The 19,033-nt window shown below is 45.1% G+C and overlaps 2 protein-coding genes across 5 annotated transcripts in view; one reads left to right on the forward strand and one right to left on the reverse strand.

The window, feature by feature from the left end:
* Window positions 1-15,288, reverse strand: part of tbc1d13 (TBC1 domain family, member 13) — a 49,268-nt gene extending 33,980 nt beyond the window's left edge. For 2 of the 4 annotated variants that reach the window (XM_080211977.1, XM_080211975.1), the window contains exons 1-4: window positions 15,237-15,288; window positions 14,198-14,271; window positions 8,251-8,291; window positions 907-968 (exon numbers count right to left, since the gene is read on the reverse strand). In XM_080211977.1, the coding sequence (XP_080068103.1) occupies window positions 907-968; window positions 8,251-8,291; window positions 14,198-14,271; window positions 15,237-15,259 (200 nt within the window). In that variant the 5' untranslated portion in view covers window positions 15,260-15,288. The remainder of the gene's footprint in view (window positions 1-906; window positions 969-8,250; window positions 8,292-14,197; window positions 14,272-15,236) is intronic. The other 2 variants (XM_080211976.1, XM_080211978.1) reach the window with 2 other exon arrangements.
* Window positions 15,289-15,690: 402 nt separating this feature from the next.
* Window positions 15,691-19,033, forward strand: part of zer1 (zyg-11 related, cell cycle regulator) — a 38,786-nt gene continuing 35,443 nt past the window's right edge. Inside the window, exon 1 of the mRNA XM_080212068.1 lies at window positions 15,691-15,793. The gene's annotated coding sequence lies outside the window, so the exon portion shown is untranslated. The remainder of the gene's footprint in view (window positions 15,794-19,033) is intronic.

The raw sequence follows: 19,033 nt of genomic DNA on the forward strand, positions 1-19,033 counted from the left end.
CAGCACTCAGTTAGTCAAAGATCCACTGTATATCTAAACAACGGTTAGCACTGCTGCCTCACAACACCAGAGGCCCAGGTTCAATTCCTGGCTTGGTTCACTGTCTGTGTGGAGTCTGCATGGGTTTCCTCCAGGTGCTCTGGTTTCTTCCCATTGTCCAAAAGATGTGCTGGTTAGGGTGCATTGGCCATGCTAAATTCTCCCTCAGTGTACCTGAACAGGCGACTAGAGGATTTTCACAATAAATTCATTGCAGTTGTTAATGTCAGCCTTACTTGTGACAAATAAACTTTAAATAAAATGGCAGACAACACACAAATTTTACTAAATGGTGAATATTAAGAAACAATACTTTCATATCCTTACAGCACATCAGTGCAGCAAGGCAGGCTCCACAAATAATCAATTTTCTATTACAGTGTTGTTTATATCAAGGACTGTGCAGAACGAGTCCACAACTCACTGGAAATCAATTGCAAACCACTAATGATGATGGGTGAGGGCACTGGGTATAGGGCTGAGTCTGGCTTTTGAAGTTTGGCTAATACATAGAATCTCTACAGGACAGAAGGCGGCATTCAGCCCATCGAGTCTGCAGCAACCACAATCTCGACCACCTATTCCCATAACACCATACATTTATGTCTGCAACTCCCTGACACTAGGGTCAATTTAGCATGGCCAATCAACGTAGCCCACGGTGAAGGTTTTAAGACTTCCTTTCACCTCACCCCCCAAAGCAAAAAGGACAAAGTCTCCAAGTGGCTTCACTTCAAGACACTCAACTCCCATTTAACAAACCCCCCCACCCACACAAATACCCAACCCTTCTCCAAACCACCAGGTTGGCCTGGATTGTTCCAGGAGGTGGCATCACCCACATGCAATGTAAAAGTGTCATCTCACCTTTGTTTCTTCAGGAAGGAGTCCCACTGGGCTTGCTCGGTTGGAAGATAATTGAGGAGGATCTAGAAGCAGACAGGAGATGGTTATAAGGCCTCTAGGCTGTCTGAACCTCTGCGTTCAAGGACTTGATGCCAAAGAGGGGGTGGTGCGATGCAAAGTAAACTAGCATACGATAAATATATTGGATAAAGACTTGGGGAAAAATAGGGCCTGGCATATATAGGAAATATATGTGGAAGTGAGTACAATATATGACCTCCATCTAGGAGCGAGCATGCTGTTGGACAGATCCTAGGTTGTATATTTTGTGCATATTTGTAAATAGTCCAATGGTTTAAGATGTACAGTTAACCTGCTAAAGACTAAAGATTTAATCAAACTCACCAAGACATACCCGATACCATGCAATGTGGTGGAAACTTCTTAAAAAAACCTTATAGCAAAAGCAAAGAAAAGCTAAAATGCTTCAAGACTGAGAAAACACTCAAGGTCTGATCTGAAAAGAAGCTCCAGGAGCGCAGACCCAGAAGAAAAGAAAAACCTTCTAGAAAATGCTCAAAAGATGGTTAGATTCTTGATAAGCAAGAGAGAGAGATTGCTAGGGTAGGTAGGAAAGTGAAGTTAAGGTTACAACCTTAATCGAATGGCAAAGCTGGCTCAAGGGGCCAAGTGGTCTACTTCTGTTCAAAGAAAGGCTTGGAAGCTGAAGACAGGAAGGGGAAGGGATTTAAAACTTTGTTGCAGCAGAAGAATCCATTGCAGCTCCTTCGGAAAAACGGTTTCAGATCCCAGATGCAGAGTTAGCAGGATGAGACAAACCTTTTATAATTCCAACAATTCAGAATCAAGAGCACAGATTGAAAAAAAAACCTGATTCCAAGTCAACATGCCATCTGAGTTCATTCCAAAGCACAATAAATAATCAGTTAAATTACAACTTCTAAAAGTAGCTGAGAGGAAAGTAAAGGCTGGGATTCAACCAATTTGTAGATTTAAAGTAAAATGCTGACCAAGAGACTGTGCAGCAGCCGTGCCAGGCAGCCAATGATTTTTTTTTTTACACTGAGTGTGATTACCATTGTTGCAGAACCTGTCAAAGGCAGGAAATCCTGCGGTCACCAACTGAACAGCAACACAATCTTGAAATTCAGACAGCTCTTACAGCAGAACATCCTTGAACCCAGATCAGAATAGCATACTTGCAAGTACAGCAGCATGGTAGCACAGTGGTTAGCACTGCTGCTTCACAGCTCCTGGGACCAGGGTTCGATTCCCGGCTCGAGTCACTGTCTGTGTGGAGTTTGCACATTCTCCTCGTGTCTGTGTGGGTTTTCTCCGGGTACTCTGGTTTTCTCCCACAGTCCAAAGATGTGTGGGTTAGGTTGATTGGCCATGCTAAAATTGCTGTTAGTGTCCCGAGATGCGTAGGTTAGAGGGATTAGTGGGTAAATATATGTGGGGGTAGGGCCTGGGTGGGATTGTGGTCAGTGCAGACTCAATGGGCCGCATGGCCTCTTTCTGTGCTGTCAGGTTTCTAAGTTTCTATGCAAGTCAATTCGGACTAATCAAAGGCCCAGTTCAATTACAAAACTGGGGACTCAAAGATTAAGATGCAGCTTCACTTCAGGTATACATAAAAAGTCAACATGCTGCTTTACTCAGTAGGACCAATTGCAGGCAACATTATGCAATGCAGAGTATTAGTTAAAAGTTTATTTATTAGTGGCACAATTTGAAGAGGTACAAAAACCATTCTATTTTTGTTTTAATCTGAGGAATAATAAAATACATGAAAGAGCCAAATTCAATGAGGGCCCAACTGCCAGAGAAGTCTATTGATACATTCATTAGTGATCTGTACAGGATGGCAAAAGGTTGCAAGTACAAAGATTTAAAATTGGAACTCATTAGAGACAGAACAGCGGTAGGAGTAACAGAAGATGCACTGTCTGAATCTCCCGCAGGCAAAGGAAGATCTAACCCCGGAAAAGGCAATCCAGAACTCCATAAAGAGCACAGGACCATTTTAAAAGAGAGAATAATTGTGGTGCAGAGGTCAACCTACAGTCCAGCTGGTTAAGCAAAGCAAAGATGAAGACTCCAGGCCAGGGAAAGCAATATCCGAGCCGGCCAGCAGGGCAACCATTCCAATGCTGTGGAGCCCCCACAGGAGAGATCAGTGGTTAGCACTGCACCTCACAGTGCCAGGGACCCACCTTCAATTCCTAGCTTGGGTCATTGTCTGTGCAGAGTTTGCATATTTACCCCATCTGTATGGATTTCCTCTGGGTGCTTTTGTTTCCTCCCACAGTCGGAAAGATGTGCTGGTTAGGGTGCAATGGCCGGGCTTAAATTCTCCCTCAGTGTACCCGAACAGGTGCTGGAATGTGGCAACCAGGGGAATTTCACAGTAACTTCATTGTAATGTTAACATAGGCCTACTTGTGATACTAGGATTGGTCAAACAATACAAGGCAGAATCTCTTGAGATAGCATAAAGATTATTCACGTGGTCAGAACTGCATGGCTGGAGAAAAACACAGCCTTTTCGATGAGGTCATAGATTTTGGCTTTCTGTTTTGAAATGCAGATAATTCAGTCAATGGCCATGTAACAAATTATAGATCAGACACAGGAGCCAGAGTTAACAACCCTGTTGGACAAAGAACTGTGGTTAAAAGGCCTCTTCAACGTACAGCCACACCACTCCATGGGTCCAGAGGAATCCAGTTTCTCGTCATCGGCATGATTTTGGAATCACTAGGGTACTGCTGAAAAACAAACTTTCAGCTGCAGTATGTCATCCATTAGCAGCTTTCTCTCAAACAGAGATGCCAGTGTAGCCCTGGCAAAAAGGCAAAAGATATTTATTGGTGTCACAAATAGGCTTATGTTAACACTGCAATGAAGTTACTGTAACAATCCCTTAGTCGCCACATTCCGGTACCTGTTTGGGTACACTGAAGGAGAATTTAGCATGGTCAATGCACCTAACCAGCATACCTTTCAGAATGTGGGAGAAAACCAGAGCACCCATTGGAAACCCACACAGACATGGGGAGAAGGTGCAGACTCTGCACAGACAGTGACCCAAGCCAGGAATTGAACCCAGGTCCTTGGTGCTGTGAGACAGCAGTGATAACCACTGTGATATTAAGACAGCCACAGTTGTTAATTATACAGAACTGCAAGTTCCAGAGTGGTCAAACAAAGAAACATTTCCTGACTGGGGCTTCAACTGTGAACCTGTCTTCTCTCATTACGGAGAAAGTTTGTCCATTCTTGTTACGGGGCCAAAAAAACCGACAACGATCAAACCGGCCAACCACCCAGGAGGTAACAGCAAGCTCTGCAGCACAGGCTGTAAAAGGGCGATCAGCAGTCTGACGAACCTCAGCTTCCCGCTCTGACGACGGTACAGCAGGTCAGCACTGCCACCACTGAACATGCACGGCACTTCCGGCAAAACCCACAGGAAGGACCAGCAATAACTGAGTGTACCACTCCTCCGTCACTCGTCTGAACAAGGTATGGAAGGGAGAGAAGGCATTTAGGCCGAAATGAACCTTTGAATTCAATATCCTGATAATGTAGTGATATTGAGTATATTATAATAACAATGCGAGACATTAGATAAATAAGCATACATTAAATACATTGGATAAGGCTTCAAGTTCTTAGGTGTCCAGATCACCAACAGCCTGTCCTGGTCCCCCCATGCCGACACTATAGTTAAGAAAGCCTACCAATGTCTCTACTTTCCTGCAACACTAAGGAAATTTGGCATGTCAGATACGACTTTCACGAACTCCATTAGGGAGGAAATGGCTGAGTGAGAGAACCATGGTTCACAAAGGAGATTGAATGTCTTGTCAGGAGGAAAAAGGAAGTGCATGTAAGGATGAAAAAAACAAGGTTCAGTTGGGTCACTTGAGGGTTACAAGGTAGCTAGGAATGAGTTTAAAAAGAACGTAGGAGAGCTAGGAGGGGGCATGAGAAATCCTTGGCTGGTCAGATAAAAGAAAACCCCAAGGCTTTTCACTCTTATCTGAGAAATAAAATGACCAGGGTGAGGTTAGGGCCAGTCAAGGATAGTAGTGGGAACTTGTGCATGGAGTCAGAAGAGATAGGTGAGGTGTTGAATGAATACTTTTCTTCAGTGTTCACTAAGGAGAGGGGCCATGTTTTTGAGAATGAGAATGCGATACAGACTAATAGGATTGAGGAGGTAGGTGTTGAGGGAAGATGTTTTAGCAATTTTGAAAAACGTGAGGGTCAATAAGTCCCCTGGGCCAGATGGGATACATCCTAGAATACTTTAGGAGGCAAGGGATGAGATTGTGGAGCCTTTAGCTTTGATCTTTGGGTCCTCACTGACCACAGGGATTGTGCCAGAGAACTGGAGAATGGCAAATTGGAAATAGGAATGACCCTGGTAATTATAGGCCAGTTAGTCTTACTTCAGTGGTCGATAAGTTAATAGAAAGAATCCTGAGGGATAGGATTCATGACCGTTTGCAAAGATGCAGCTTAATCTGGGATTGTCAGCATGGTTTCATGAGAGGTAAGTCCTGCCTCATAAATTTGATTGAATTCTTTGAGGAGGTAACTAAGTGTGTAGACAAAGGTAGAACAGTTGATGTTGTATACATGGATTTTAGTAAGGCATTTGATAAGGTTCCCCATGGTAGATTCATGAAGTAAGGAGGTGTGGGATAGAAGGAAATTTGGCCGATTGGATAAGTAACTGGCTGTATCATAGAAAAAGTCTGACAACACCAGGTTTTAGTCCAACCTATTTATTTGATAATATACTCGCAAGCTTATATTATCAAATAAATAGGTTGGACTAAAACCTGGTGTTGTCAGACTTTTTACTGTGTTTACGCCAGTCCAACGCCGGCATACCCACATCATGTATCATAGAAGACAGAGGGTGGTGGTGGAGGGAAAAATTTTCAGACTGGAGGCCAATTACCAGCAGTGTTCCTCAGGGGCCCGTGGTGGGTCCTCTACTATTTGTGATTTTTATCAATGACTTGGAAGAGAGGGCTGAAGGGTGGGTTAGTAAATTTGCTGATGACACCAAGATTGGTGGAGTAGTGGATGAGGTGGAGGGCTCTTGTAGGCTGCAGAGAGACATTGATAGGATGAGAGCTGGGCAGAGAAGTGGCAAATGGAGTTTAACCCTAATAAGTGCGAGGTGATTCATTTTATAGGACAAACTTGAATGTGGATTAGAGGGCCAACGGCAGGGTTCTGAGGAATGTGGAGGAACAGAGATCTTGGTGTTCATATCCACAGATCTCTGAAGTTGCCACTCAGGTGGGTACAGCAGTGAAGAAGCCTTATAGTGTGTTAGCGTTTATTAACAGGGGTTTGAGTTTAAGAGCCGTGGGGTTATGCTGCAACTATACAGGACTTTGGTGAGACCATATTTGGAATACTGTGTTCAGTTCTGCTCACTTCACTATAAGAAGGATGTGGAAGCATTGGAGAGTGTGCAGAGGAGATTTACCAGGATGCTGTCTGGTTTAGAGGGTAGGTCTTTTGAGGAAAGGTTGAGGGAGCTGGAGCTTTTCTCTTTGGAGCGGAGGAGAATGAGAGGAGATTTAATAGAGGTTTATAAGATGATGAGTGGGATTGATAGAGTGGATGCGCAGAGAGTATTTCCTCGGGTGGATGTAGCTGTTACTAGGGGGCATAACTATAAGGTTCATGGTGGGAGATATAGGAGGGATGTCTGAGGTAGATTCTTTACTCAGTGTTTGGGGTGTGGAATAGACTGCCTGCTGTGATAGTAGAATCGGACACTTTAGGAACTTTCAAGCGGTTACTGGATAGGCACATGGAGCACACCAGAATGATAGGGAGTGGGTTAGCTTGATCTTGGGTTCGGATATAGCTCGGCACAACATCAAGGGCCTGTACTGTGCTGTACTGTTCTATATTAACTTTACAGATGCACCATAGAAAGCATCCTTTCTGGTTGTATCACAGCTTGGTATGGGCTCCTGCTCTGCCCAAAACTGCAAATGGTCATGAATGAAACCCAGTTTATCACGCAAACCAGCTTCCATCCATGCCTCTATCTACAGTTCCCACTGCCTTGGAAAAGTAGCCAGCACAACAAGGGCACCACGCACCCCGGACATTCTCTGTTCTATCTTCTTCCGTTGGGAAAACGAAACAAAAGTCTAAGATCACGTACCAACCAATTCAAGAGCAGCTTCTTCCATGCTGCCATCAGACTTTTGAATGGACCTACCTCCTATGAAATTGATCTTTCTCTACTCCTTAGCTATAACTGTAACACTACATTCCGCACTCTCTCCTTTCCTTCTCTATGAATGGTATACTTTGTATAGCATGCAAGAAACAATACCTTTACTGTATACTAATACATGTAACAATAATAAATCAAGTCAAGGACTACAGGCAGGTATAGTACAAGGATCTGGGCAGTACCACCCACATAGTGCTCAGAGAGAATACATGATCTGCACCTCATGAGCAGTGTGGTGTGGGATGGAGCCATGCGGACACTCAAGCCTGGAGACAGATCCCAGCTTGTACCTTTACTGTATATTTGTAAATAGTTCTATTCGTCAATAAAAACTGACAGTTAATCAGGTAAAGAGCAAAGATTTCATCAAACCTACCAAGATGTAATCAGCACCCCAGCACAGTTATTATTTCTACCCTTTCCAACTATGAATTTTGTATCATATATAACAGCATAAAAAAAACTCTCATTTTTCCTCTGGTTATTTTGTCAATTAGCATAACCCAGTTTAAAGTTGTGTCTTTTTTCTTTTTAAAAAGTGTCATCGTAAGTTGGCCTCCCGGTTTCCAGAGGCTCTTGCTCAGGCAAGTTGGCAGACTCTCTCGACCTTTAACTGCTCCAACACAGAGTCAGATTCAAATGTCACTGAGTACAATCCTGTGAAACAGGTTTCATACAGCCCAATTCCTATGATTACTGTGTACAAACGTCCCCTGTGCGCACCCAGTGCACGATAACAGTGTTAGAGCAAGAAACTCAATTAGGTCTCAGGTTGCCAACCCTGCAGGATTGTCCCGGGGGCTTCTGGACTGAATAATTAATTTCTTGGAAATGCTGAGAGCAACACCTGGAGGAGAAATCACTGGGGTGTTGAAAGGAAATTGTAGATTTCATCCACTTTCTCTGAACCCTTGTTTATTAAATATAAAAGTATCAGGAGATAAGATGGGTGCTTTGACCCAGCAAGGCTACAGGAAGTCTAAGATCACATGAAGAAGCTTTCAGGATACATCCAGCCAGAGTTGGCAACCCTAATTTCACCGCAAATGAAAACCCACCTTCCAACAAAGCGAGCGCAGCCCCCCCTCAAATGGAATCCCTGTGGGGAGAAACTCAGACTCAGAGCACTGTCAAACACAGAGAAAGTCATCCCAATTAATCAGAATAGAATCAGAGCACAGTGCAGAAGGGGCCATTTGGTCCATCGAGTCTGCACTGCCTCTGACAGGAGTATCTTACCCAGGCCACATCCCCCACTCTATCCTCATAACACCACACATTTACCCTGGCTAATCCATCTAACCGAAACATAAAGTTTTAAAATTTGTTTATTAGTGTCACAAGTAGGCTTACATTAACACTGCAATGAAGTTACTGTGAAAATCTTTGTACGCTAAGGGGCAATCTAGCATGGTCAATCCACCTAAACTGCCCATCTTTGGACTATGGGAGGAAACATGAGCACCCAGAAAAGACCCACAGACATGGGGAGAATGTGCAGACTCCAAACAGACAGTGACCCGAGTCTGGAATTGAACTGGGTGCCTGAGGCTGTGAGGCAGCAGTGTTAACCCACTGTGCCATCATGCCCGACCTGGGGAAATGCAGAAGCAGCAATATTGGGTGCCCATGATAAAGGGACAACAATAATTATGGGTGATTTTAATCTGAATATAAACTGGAAAAAAATCAAATTGGCAGTAATAGTCTGCATGAGAAGTTTATAGAATGTTTTCAAGAGGTTGTCTTGGAACAGCACGTTCTGGAACAAGCCAGAGAGCAGTTTTTTAAAAATTCTTATTCATTCATGGGATGTGGACATCGCTGGCTGGCCAGTATTTATTGCACATCCCTAGTTGCCCCAGGGCGGTTGAAAGTCAACTGCATTGCTGTGGCTCTGGAGTCACACGTAGACCAGACCAGGTAAGGAAGGCAGATTTCCTTCCCTAAAGGACATTAGCGAACCAGATAGGTTTTTCCGACAATCAACAATGGTTTCATGGTCATCAGATTAATTCCAGATTTTTTTTAATCATTGAATTCAAATGCCACCATCTGCTGTGACAGGATTTGAACCTGGGTCTCCAGAACATCAACTGAGTTTCTGGATTAATAGCCTAGCAATAATACCACTAGGGCATCACCTCCCCATTTTATTAGACTTGGTATTTTGCAACGTGAGAGGATTAATTAATGATCTCAAGAGTGAAGGCAGCCATCAGTTGCAGCGACCACAACATAACTGAATTTTGCAAACAGTTTGAAATGGAGAGTGTGTCCAAGACTAGAATATTAAATTTAAATAAGGGCAATGAGGGCAACAATGTAGGCATGAAAGCTGGGTTACCAGCAATGAACTTGCACACTAGAATAGGGGATACATCAATAGAGAAGTAGTGGGTGACATTTGATGGGATATTTAAAGAGAGCGGCCAGTTAATAACATAATAAGGAAATGACAGACAACATGATCAAATATTTCGCTCCTGTTGTCACAATGCAAAAAATTCATGTAAAAACTACAAATCAAGAGGTGGAAGGGAGAGAGGAATTTGGTGAACTTACAACGATTACAGGAGCTGTACTGAGCTAAGTGAGAGCTGCAAGCTGACAATTCCCCAGGGGGTTGACGGACTGCAGCCCAGGGTCTTGGAAGAGGTGGCAAACGAGATACCACCTCTCGTGGTACAGGTGGAGTTAACGTTCCAAAATTCGCTAAATTCTGGAAAGGTTTGTCAGGATCGAAAATAGTAAATGGAGGCCCTCTATTGAAGAGGGAAGGAAGGCAAAAAACCCGTTAGCTTGATGTTGTTATGGGCAAGGTGCTAGAATCGATTATTAAGGAGATTAAAGGTGAGCACTTAGAGAAACTCAAGGTAACTGGGAAGAGTCAGCACGGTTTTGTCAAAGGGAAATAATGTTTAACCAATTTATTGAAGTTCTTTGAAGGAGTGACATGTGCTGTGGATAAAGTGAGTCTGTAGAAGAGGGAAGATTGGTCCTCTCAGGGACAGAGGAGGGGAACTATGCTTGGAGCCTGGGGGAATGGGGGAGATCCTGAATGAATACTTTGCGTCGGTATTCACGCAGGAGAGGGGCCTGATGTCTGGTGCTGTGCTTGAGGAGTTTGAGGATCCGTTGAGGGAAATAGTCATCACGAGGGAAGAGGTGTTGGGACTTTTAGACAGTATAAAGATGGATAAATCTCCGGGGCCTGATGGCATCTATCCCAGGCTGCTAAGGGAGGTGAGGGATGAAATTGCTGGGCCTCTGACGCAAATCTTTGTCTCTTCTTTGGACACAGGTGAGGTCCCAGAGGATTGGCGGATTGCAAATGTAGTACCGTTGTTTAAAAAGGGTCAGAGGGATAACCCAGGGAATTATAGGCCGGTGAGCTTGACTTCAGTTATAGGCAAGCTAATGGAGAGGATCATCAAGGATAGGATGTATGAACATCTGGAGCGCTACAATCTGATCAGGGATACGCAGCATGGCTTCGTTACAGGGAGGTCGTGCCTTACGAATCTAGTGGAATTTTTTGAAGAGGTGACAAAAATGGTTGACGAAGGACAAGCCGTTGATGTCGTCTATATGGATTTCAGTAAGGCGTTTGACAAGGTCCCTCATGGTAGGCTGATAGAAAAGGTGAAGGCTCATGGGATACAAGGCCAGGTATGTAGATGGGTGGAGAACTGGCTTGGGAGGAGGAGACAGCGGGTAGTAGTGGAAGGCTCCTTTTCCAATTGGAGGTCTGTCACCAGTGGTGTGCCGCAGGGCTCGGTACTAGGACCTCTTCTATTTGTGGTATATATTAATGACTTGGAAGAGGGGGTAGGTGGTGTGATCAGCAAATTTGCTGATGACACTAAGACGGTTGGATTGGCGGGTACTGAGGAGCAGTGCCTGGCAATGCAACAGGATATAGACAGGCTGGTAGATTGGGCAGATAGATGGCAAATGGAATTTAATCCGGAGAAATGCGAGGTGATGCACTTTGGCCGGAATAACGTGGAGGGGAGTTATACGATAAAAGGTAGAACTATCCGGAGTATAGATACGCAGAGAGACCTGGGGGTGCAAGTGCACAAGTCCCTGAAGGTGTCGGTGCAGGTGCAGAATGTGATGAGGAAAGCGTATGGTATGTTAGCCTTCATAGGAAGGGGTATAGAATATAAGAGTAGGAGTCTGATGTTGCAGTTGTATAGAACGTTGGTTAGGCCTCACTTGGAGTACTGCGTCCAGTTCTGGTCGCTGTACTACCAGAAGGATGTAGAGATCCTGGAGAGAGTGCAGAGGAGATTTACCAGGATGCTGCCTGGTATGGAAGGGCTGTCTTACGAGGAAAGATTGAACGAACTTGGGCTGTTTTCCCTTGAGAGACGTCGGCTGAGGGGGGATCTAATAGAGGTTTATAAGATTATGAAGGGGATAGATAGAGTAAATGGTGGTAAGCTTTTTCCGCTATTAGAAATGGATACAACGAGGGGTCACGCGCTTAGGGTGAGGGGGGCTAGGTATAAGACAAATATTAGAGGGCAGTTTTTCACGCAAAGGGTAGTGGGGGTGTGGAATGCACTGCCGAGTAAGGTGGTGGAAGCAGGCACGCTAGGGTTGTTTAAGAGTCACTTAGACAGCCACATGAGCGGTCTACATATAGGGGGATATAGCAGGCCTTACTAAACATTGTAGGCTTGGGATTACGTTTTTGCCTCAGGGATGTTACAGTCTTTGCCTGTTTAATAATGAAATTTTTTGTCTCCACAGGCATTTAAGTCCACCTTGTTGACCAGCAAGGGGCATGCATGCGGCAGGTTGTAGTGGGCTGCTCTTGGACGTTGCTTTGGGAGTTGCCTATTGCTTCATGTCGTTAGTGTGCTTAAACTGGACCATCTCGAGGGCAACATGACAGCTCAGAGACTATCTCTGTTGCTGTGCGGACACATGGATTTGGGCCTGTGTCTGTGGGAGTTTGCACGTTCTCCCCGTGGTTGCGTGGGTTTCCTCCGGGTGCTCCAGTTTCCTCCCACATTCCAAAGATGTGCTTTTAGGCTGATTGATTGGGTAACAAATTGTCCCTATATTGGACCTCCCTGATCCTCGCACATTAGGCGTAGACTAAAATCATGAATAGGTCACTGAGACAATGGGACGGCGGCGCGGGCTCGTTGGGCCGAAGGGCCTGTTTCCCGTGCTGTGTTGTTCTTTGAATACACTGAACTTGGACTTGCAGAAGGCATTTGATAAGGTGCCATATCAAAAGGTTATTTCAGAAAATAAAAGTTCATGGATAGATGGCTATGTATTAAACAGAATACAGATTTGTCACGAGTATTAGTATACAGTGAAAAGTATTGTCCCTTGCGTGCTAAACAGACAAAGCATACGTTCATACAGAAGGAGAGGGTGCAGAATGTAGTGTTACAGTCGAAGCCAAAGCATAGAGAAAGATCAACTTAGTAAAAAGATTCGATTAATGCACTGTAAGAGAGTTTAAAGGAGTTTATAGAATAGAGTTTTAGAATCGTAGAATAAGAGTAAAGGGTAGAAATAAGGGTATGCTGGGCACAGCTTGAAAGAAGTCACCACGCTCTGGCACCATCTTGGCTTTACTGGCAGGCTATGGTGAGTAGAACCCCGCAGGGGTCTGTGTGGGGCCTCAAAGTTTTACAATGATTTAGATGAGAAAAGTGAAGACATGGTAACTATATTCACAGATGTTACAAAGATACGTAGGACTATGCTGTGAAGAGGGCATGAGGTTGCAGGTGGAGTTGGATAGATTGTCTCACATTTTTGCCCACTCTCAATGTGAAGTTGCTCACTTTAGCATGAAAAACACAGAGTATTAATTAAACAGAGAACAGCTGCAGAATTCTGAGGTGCAGAGGGATCTGGGTGTTCTAGTCCACATTGCAAAAAGTTAGAATGAATGGGCAGCACAGTGGCACTGCTGCCTCAGTGCCAGGGACCCAGGTTCAATTCCAGCCTTGGGATGACACTGTGACATTTGCATTTCCTCCCCGTATATGCATGGGCTTCCTCCGGGTGCTCTGGTTTCCTCCCACAGTCTGAAAGATGTGCTAGTTAGGTGCATTAGCTATGCTAAATTCTCCCTCAGTGTACCCAAACAGGCGCCAGAGTGTGGGCACTAAGGAGTCTGTCTGCTCAGGTTTCTTCCTGGTGCTCTTGTTTCCTCCCTCAGTCCAAAAGACATGTTGGTTAGGTGCATTGACCCGAACAGGTGTGAGAATGTGGTGACTAGGGAAATTTCACAGTAACTTCATTGCAGCTTTACTTGTGACACAAAGAAATAAACTTTATTTTCACAGTAATTTCACTGCAGCATTAACATAAGTCTACTTGTGACTAATAAATAAACTCTAACTTTAACTATCGGGGTTCTATGATTCCATGTACAGCAAGTAATTAAGGCAGCTAATTGAATTTTTTTTATTGCGAGAGGAATTGAACATAAAAATAAGAATGTTATGCTTTAGTTAAACAGGGCATTGGGGTTGCCCTTATAGGACAGAAATGAGGAGTTTTTTTTCTGAGGGCTGTGCAACTCTGGAGCTCTCTGCCTCAGAAAAGGGGGGATTGAATGTGTTACATTTCAAACAAAATACTAAAAGTTGTGCAAGAGTCAATGAGAAATTAAAGCATCAGATTAAATTCTAAATTCTTGTAGTTGACCCATTATGCACTTTGGTTTAGATGGTGCATATTGCAGCAAAAGTTGCACTTTATGATTTTTAAAATTCACACTGTACGTGATTTAAACATTATATTCAGAACTCAGTGTGCACAGAGAAATGGCTTTCAGAACTCAGTATCAAACAGCACCAAAACTATCCCAAGTTGAAGGTGAAAACAGATCCTTTTAAAACTCAACACCAATTACTGTTGATTCTATACCTTCAGCAGAAACATGCTACAAATTTATAGAGGCATCCTGTCACCAGCTCTGCAGAATCCAACACAGAAACGATAGACCATTCTCCTTACCACTGAAACAAAGTTCCTGTAGTTTGCTGAGGCTGATCTTTGGTTCATTCAGGGCAACTCTGAACTCTGCAATCCTAGCAATGGAAAATATGATTCTATTAGAAAAGGTCCTTTCAAACAGAGGCTCTCAACGCCAGTGTTGTCTACAATATAATTGGGTTTAACACCAAAGATATCTGGCCAATCAAAATACCACCCCCCCCATGGACACCCAGCAGTCTCAATAACATGCATTCAAATATGCTTACTGAGAGCTGGAGTCCAATATTTAAACAACCACTATATACTCAGAAGAGTTATCTTCCCAACTAACTTCTCTTTCCTCCAAAACCCAGTTCTACCAGCTACACCTTCACCCCTTCCCCACTCCACATCCTCTCCTCACAAACCACTATCCCTCCCTTCATTCCCTTCTCTCCTCAAACCGTCCACTCTCTTGTTCCCCTTACTCCACACTCTTACTTCCCCTCATCCCCAAACCACTCCCAAATCAGCACAGTGGTTAGCACTACTACTTCACAGTACTGGAGACCCGGTTTCAATTCCCAGCCTCAGTTCACTATCTATGCACGTTCTTCCTGTGTCTGCAGGGTTTCCTCCCACAGTCTGAAAGACATGCTGGTTAGGGTACATTGACCGTACTAAATTCTCCCTCAGGGTACCCGTACAGGTGCCGGAGTGTGGCAGCTAAGGGATTTTCTCTAGTAACTTCGTTGCAATGTTAATGTGAACCTACTTACGATGCCAACATATAAACTTAAAGACACCCCAAGCCAACCCCACACACACACTCTCTCTCCCTCCTGCTCCCCCTCACTGTCCTCTCTTTTTGCCTCCTCACTCCCCTCCTTCTCGAACCCCCTCCCCAAGCCTCCTCCTCCTTCTCTCCCTCGGATCCAGTCCCCTTCACCCTGGAGCTGTCTCCACATTCCGCTCAGACAGTGAGAGTTGGCCGGAGGAGGTGGCTCTCCGGGCGCGGCCTGTCATTGCCAGGGGAGCGGGGCTGGCGGCCGCAGCTACCGGTTTTCTCTCTCCTCACCTGTTCTTGTACAGAGTCGACATGTTGACTTCCTAATTCCCGTCGGGCCCCGCGCTACCGGAAGCTGGTGCTACTGGAAATAGATCCGACCGGGGATCAAATTATTGTCCGTGCTCGGTGAGAGTCACAGGGTCAAAAAAAAACCTGATGAAAACTCTTGGCGCTCACATTGTGCATTTAATATCTTTCCTTTTGAGCTCCCAAACCGATTAATTCGAACAAACCCGTAAATTTAAAATGTAATCCTCGTTAAAAAAGGCAATCACTAATAACATAACAAGTGGTCGAATAAATCACAATGTTTATTAATTACAGACTTTAATCATTAACCAAAGCTATGCCGTCCGTGGTGATTAGTTTATATTTTCAGTGGGTTTTGGTTTCAACCCGGAGCTTCCTGCGGGGCGGACCGGATTCCCCCGGAAGTGATTGCTGATTGACAGGCCGGCTGTGGTGACCCGGAAGTGGAGCCCCCGGTTTGTTGACAGCCGCCGAGAGATTCCATTTGGGGAAAATTTTAAAAAGAATCGCAGCGTCGGCGGGAGCGGCTGGAGCAGGTGGGCGGCCGACATGTCCCAGCCCCGGGGGAGCGGAGCCACAGGCTGCCTCCAACCCGAGATCGGAGATCGGAGAGGGGGGAGGGGGAGTGAGTGTCAATGGCTATTCAACTGTAGGGGCTATCATCTGATGTCTGATCCGAGCAACAGCCCTCCACCCCCCACCCTCCCCTCATTCTGCCCCCGGCCTCCATCTCCTCAGTCCCCTCTTCTTCACCCCACTTTCCCCGATCGGCCCCACACTCCGTCCTCCCCCCCTCCTCCAGCCAATCTCCCCCAATATTATTCTGTCGTCCCCATCCTCCTCATCTTCCCCCACCCTCCCTCATCTTCCCCCCCACCCCCTCCCTCATCTTCCCCCCCACCCCCTCCCTCATCTTCCCCCCACCCCCTCCTTCATCTTGCCCCCCCCACCCTCTCCCTCATCTCCCCCCCCCACCCTCTCCCTCATCTCCCCCCACCCCGTCCCTCATCTCCCCCCCACCCTCTCCCTCATCTCCCGCCCAACCCTCTCCCTCATCTCCTGCCCCGCCCCCTCCCTCATCTCCCGCCCCGCCCCCTCCCTCATCTCCCCCCCACCCCCTCCCTCATCTCCTCCCACTTCATTTCCCCCCCACCCCTCCCCCAGCTTCCTCTGATCTTCCAATCTCCCCACCCCATCTCTTCTCCTCATCTCACCCCTCTTCGCCGAGATCTCTCCCCCCTCAATCTCTTCCCCGCCCCATCTCTCTTGTCCTCTTTCTCCATCCTATCTTTTGTTTAAGTGTAACTCACTTTGTTTTTAAAAAGAAAGACTTTCCTCATCCATCCCTGTGGTCCTTTTGTCAATTATTTTAAATGTGTCCTCTGGCAACTAACAGTGGAATGTGTCTCCTTAATTCACCATCATAATTTTGACCTTCTATTAATTCACCCCTAACCTTCTGTAAACTATGTCAATAATCCCAGCATATTTGGCACTATTGATCAGAATATAATTCCAGTTGTAAAAGGTGCTGTTGAAAAGTGTCCAGTATTACAGTGCAGTACAGTATGTCCAGAACCCTGAAGTTTCTGCTTATTCACTTTGTCCAAAGCTCAGTGAGTGATTTGGAGTTGTTCCAGTTGTAAATACTAAAAGCCAATTAGACTGAACTATCTAAATTAATGCAGCATAAATGAATACGTAAATTAAATAAATAAGATGCTGCAACACATTTCACTCAGTGTGTTCCAAATTGATTGAATTAGCTAGACAGGGAATTCAGAGAGACAGGAGGCAACAACTGTTCAAGGGAGCTGAGATGCAGGAGTGGACTTCAGGAAAAGGTCAAGGGGCAATGGTGGGTAATTGGAGTCAAGAAGAAATGTTTGGTTGGCAGAGTTTGGAGGCAGTAATGGGGAAGGAGTGCAATGATTAGCATTTATGTCGAAAAGGCTACAATACAAGAGCAGGGATGTACTTCTGAGGCTGTATAAGGCTCTGGTCAGACCCCATTTGGAGTATTGTGAGCAGGTTTTGGCCCCATATCTAAGGAAGGATGTGCTGGCCTTGGAAAGGGTCCAGAGGAGGTTCATAAGAATGATCCCTGGAATGAAGAGCTTGTCATATGAAGAATGGTTGAGGACTCTGGGTCTGTATCATGGGGAGTTTAGAAGGATGAGGGGAGATCTTATTGAAACTTAAAGGATACTGCGAGGCCTGGATAGAGAGGACGTGGTGAGGATGTTTCTACTAATAGGAAAAACTAGAGGCCACAGTCTCAGGCTAAAGGGATGATACTTAAAAACGCAGATGAGGAGGAATTTCTTCAGCCAGAGAGTGGTGAATCTGTGGAGTTCTTGCTGCAGAAGGCTGTGAAGCCTCACAGCAAGGTCATTGACTGTCTTTAAGACAGTGATAGATAGGTTCTTGATTAATAAGGGGATCAGGGGTTTTAGGGAAAAGGCAAGAGAATGGGGATGAGAAAAATATCAGCCATGGTTGAATAACGGAGCAGACGCGATGGGCCAAGTGGCCTAATTCTGCTCCTATGTCTTTATGTACTTATGGTGATTGATTAGAAGAGTCGAAAGGCAGTGAATAGTGTGGGGAGTCAGGAAGCAGTGTTGGGTGGGCAGGTCAGGGGCAGTGTCAGGAGATTTGGGAGGCAGTGATTGGTTGGGAGATGAAAGGAAACAAAAATGCTGTTGGAAATGCTAAGCGGGTCTGGCGGAGTTTGTGGATAGAGAACCAGCATTAAAGGCCGATGAGCTTTCTTTCAAAAGTTTCACCAATTTTGATGTGAGGTCACCAACCTGAAACATTGGTCTCTCTCTCCAGAGATGCTACTCGACCAGCTGAGCACTTCCAGCATTTTCTGTTTTTACTTCAGACTTCCAGCACCTGCAGTATTTAGCTTTTGGATTAGTTGAGAGAGTCATGCTGGTAGTGATTTGTTAGGAATGTCCTCTAGGCAGTGATTGGAGGGGAGAATGAGCCTGGAGAGAAACTTGTGACAATACCCAGGTCCCATTTGCAGATTTCCTTTATCATAGAACCATAGGAAAGGTACAGCACAGAAGAAGGCCATTTGGCCCATCTTGCCCATGCCATCCTGAGAACACCCAGATGCTCTTTCTAATCCCTTCCTGCACCTGGCCCATAACTTGTAGCTTACAGCACTTAAGGTGCAGATCCTTTTTAAAAGGGTTTAGAGTCTCTGCCTCCACCATCAACTCAGGCTGCAAATTCCTGACACCCACTACCCTCTGCGTAAAAAAAATCTTCCACAGGTCCCTTCTACACCTACTGCCACTTATCTTGAATCTGTGTCCCCTGGTTCTAGAGTTCTCTGACAAGGAAAACAATTTTAGCCTCTTCACTCTATCTCTTTTCTTCATAATTTTATACAACTCAATCAAGTCACTTCTGAGCCTTCTTTGTTCCAAAGCAAATAACCCTAACCTATTCAATCTCTCATAGCTACACTTTTCTAGTTATGGCAACATTCTTGTAAACCTTCTCTGCACTCTCTCCAGAGCAATTACGTCCTTCCTGTAATGTGGTGACCAGAACTGCACACAACACTCCAGTTATGAACTCACCAGTGTTTTATTCAATTCCAACATTATATTTTACTTTTATATTCTGTATCTCTGCCAATGAAAGAGTGCATTCCAAATGCCTTCTTTACAATCTTGTCTATGTGAACTGCTGCCTTTAGGGACCTGTGTACTTGTGCGCCAAGATCTCTCACTTCATCTACTCTTAGGATATTC

The sequence above is a fragment of the Carcharhinus amblyrhynchos genome, chromosome 25, assembly GCF_965287045.1.
Source record: "Carcharhinus amblyrhynchos chromosome 25, sCarAmb.v2.hapA, whole genome shotgun sequence".
NCBI lineage: Eukaryota > Metazoa > Chordata > Chondrichthyes > Carcharhiniformes > Carcharhinidae > Carcharhinus > Carcharhinus amblyrhynchos.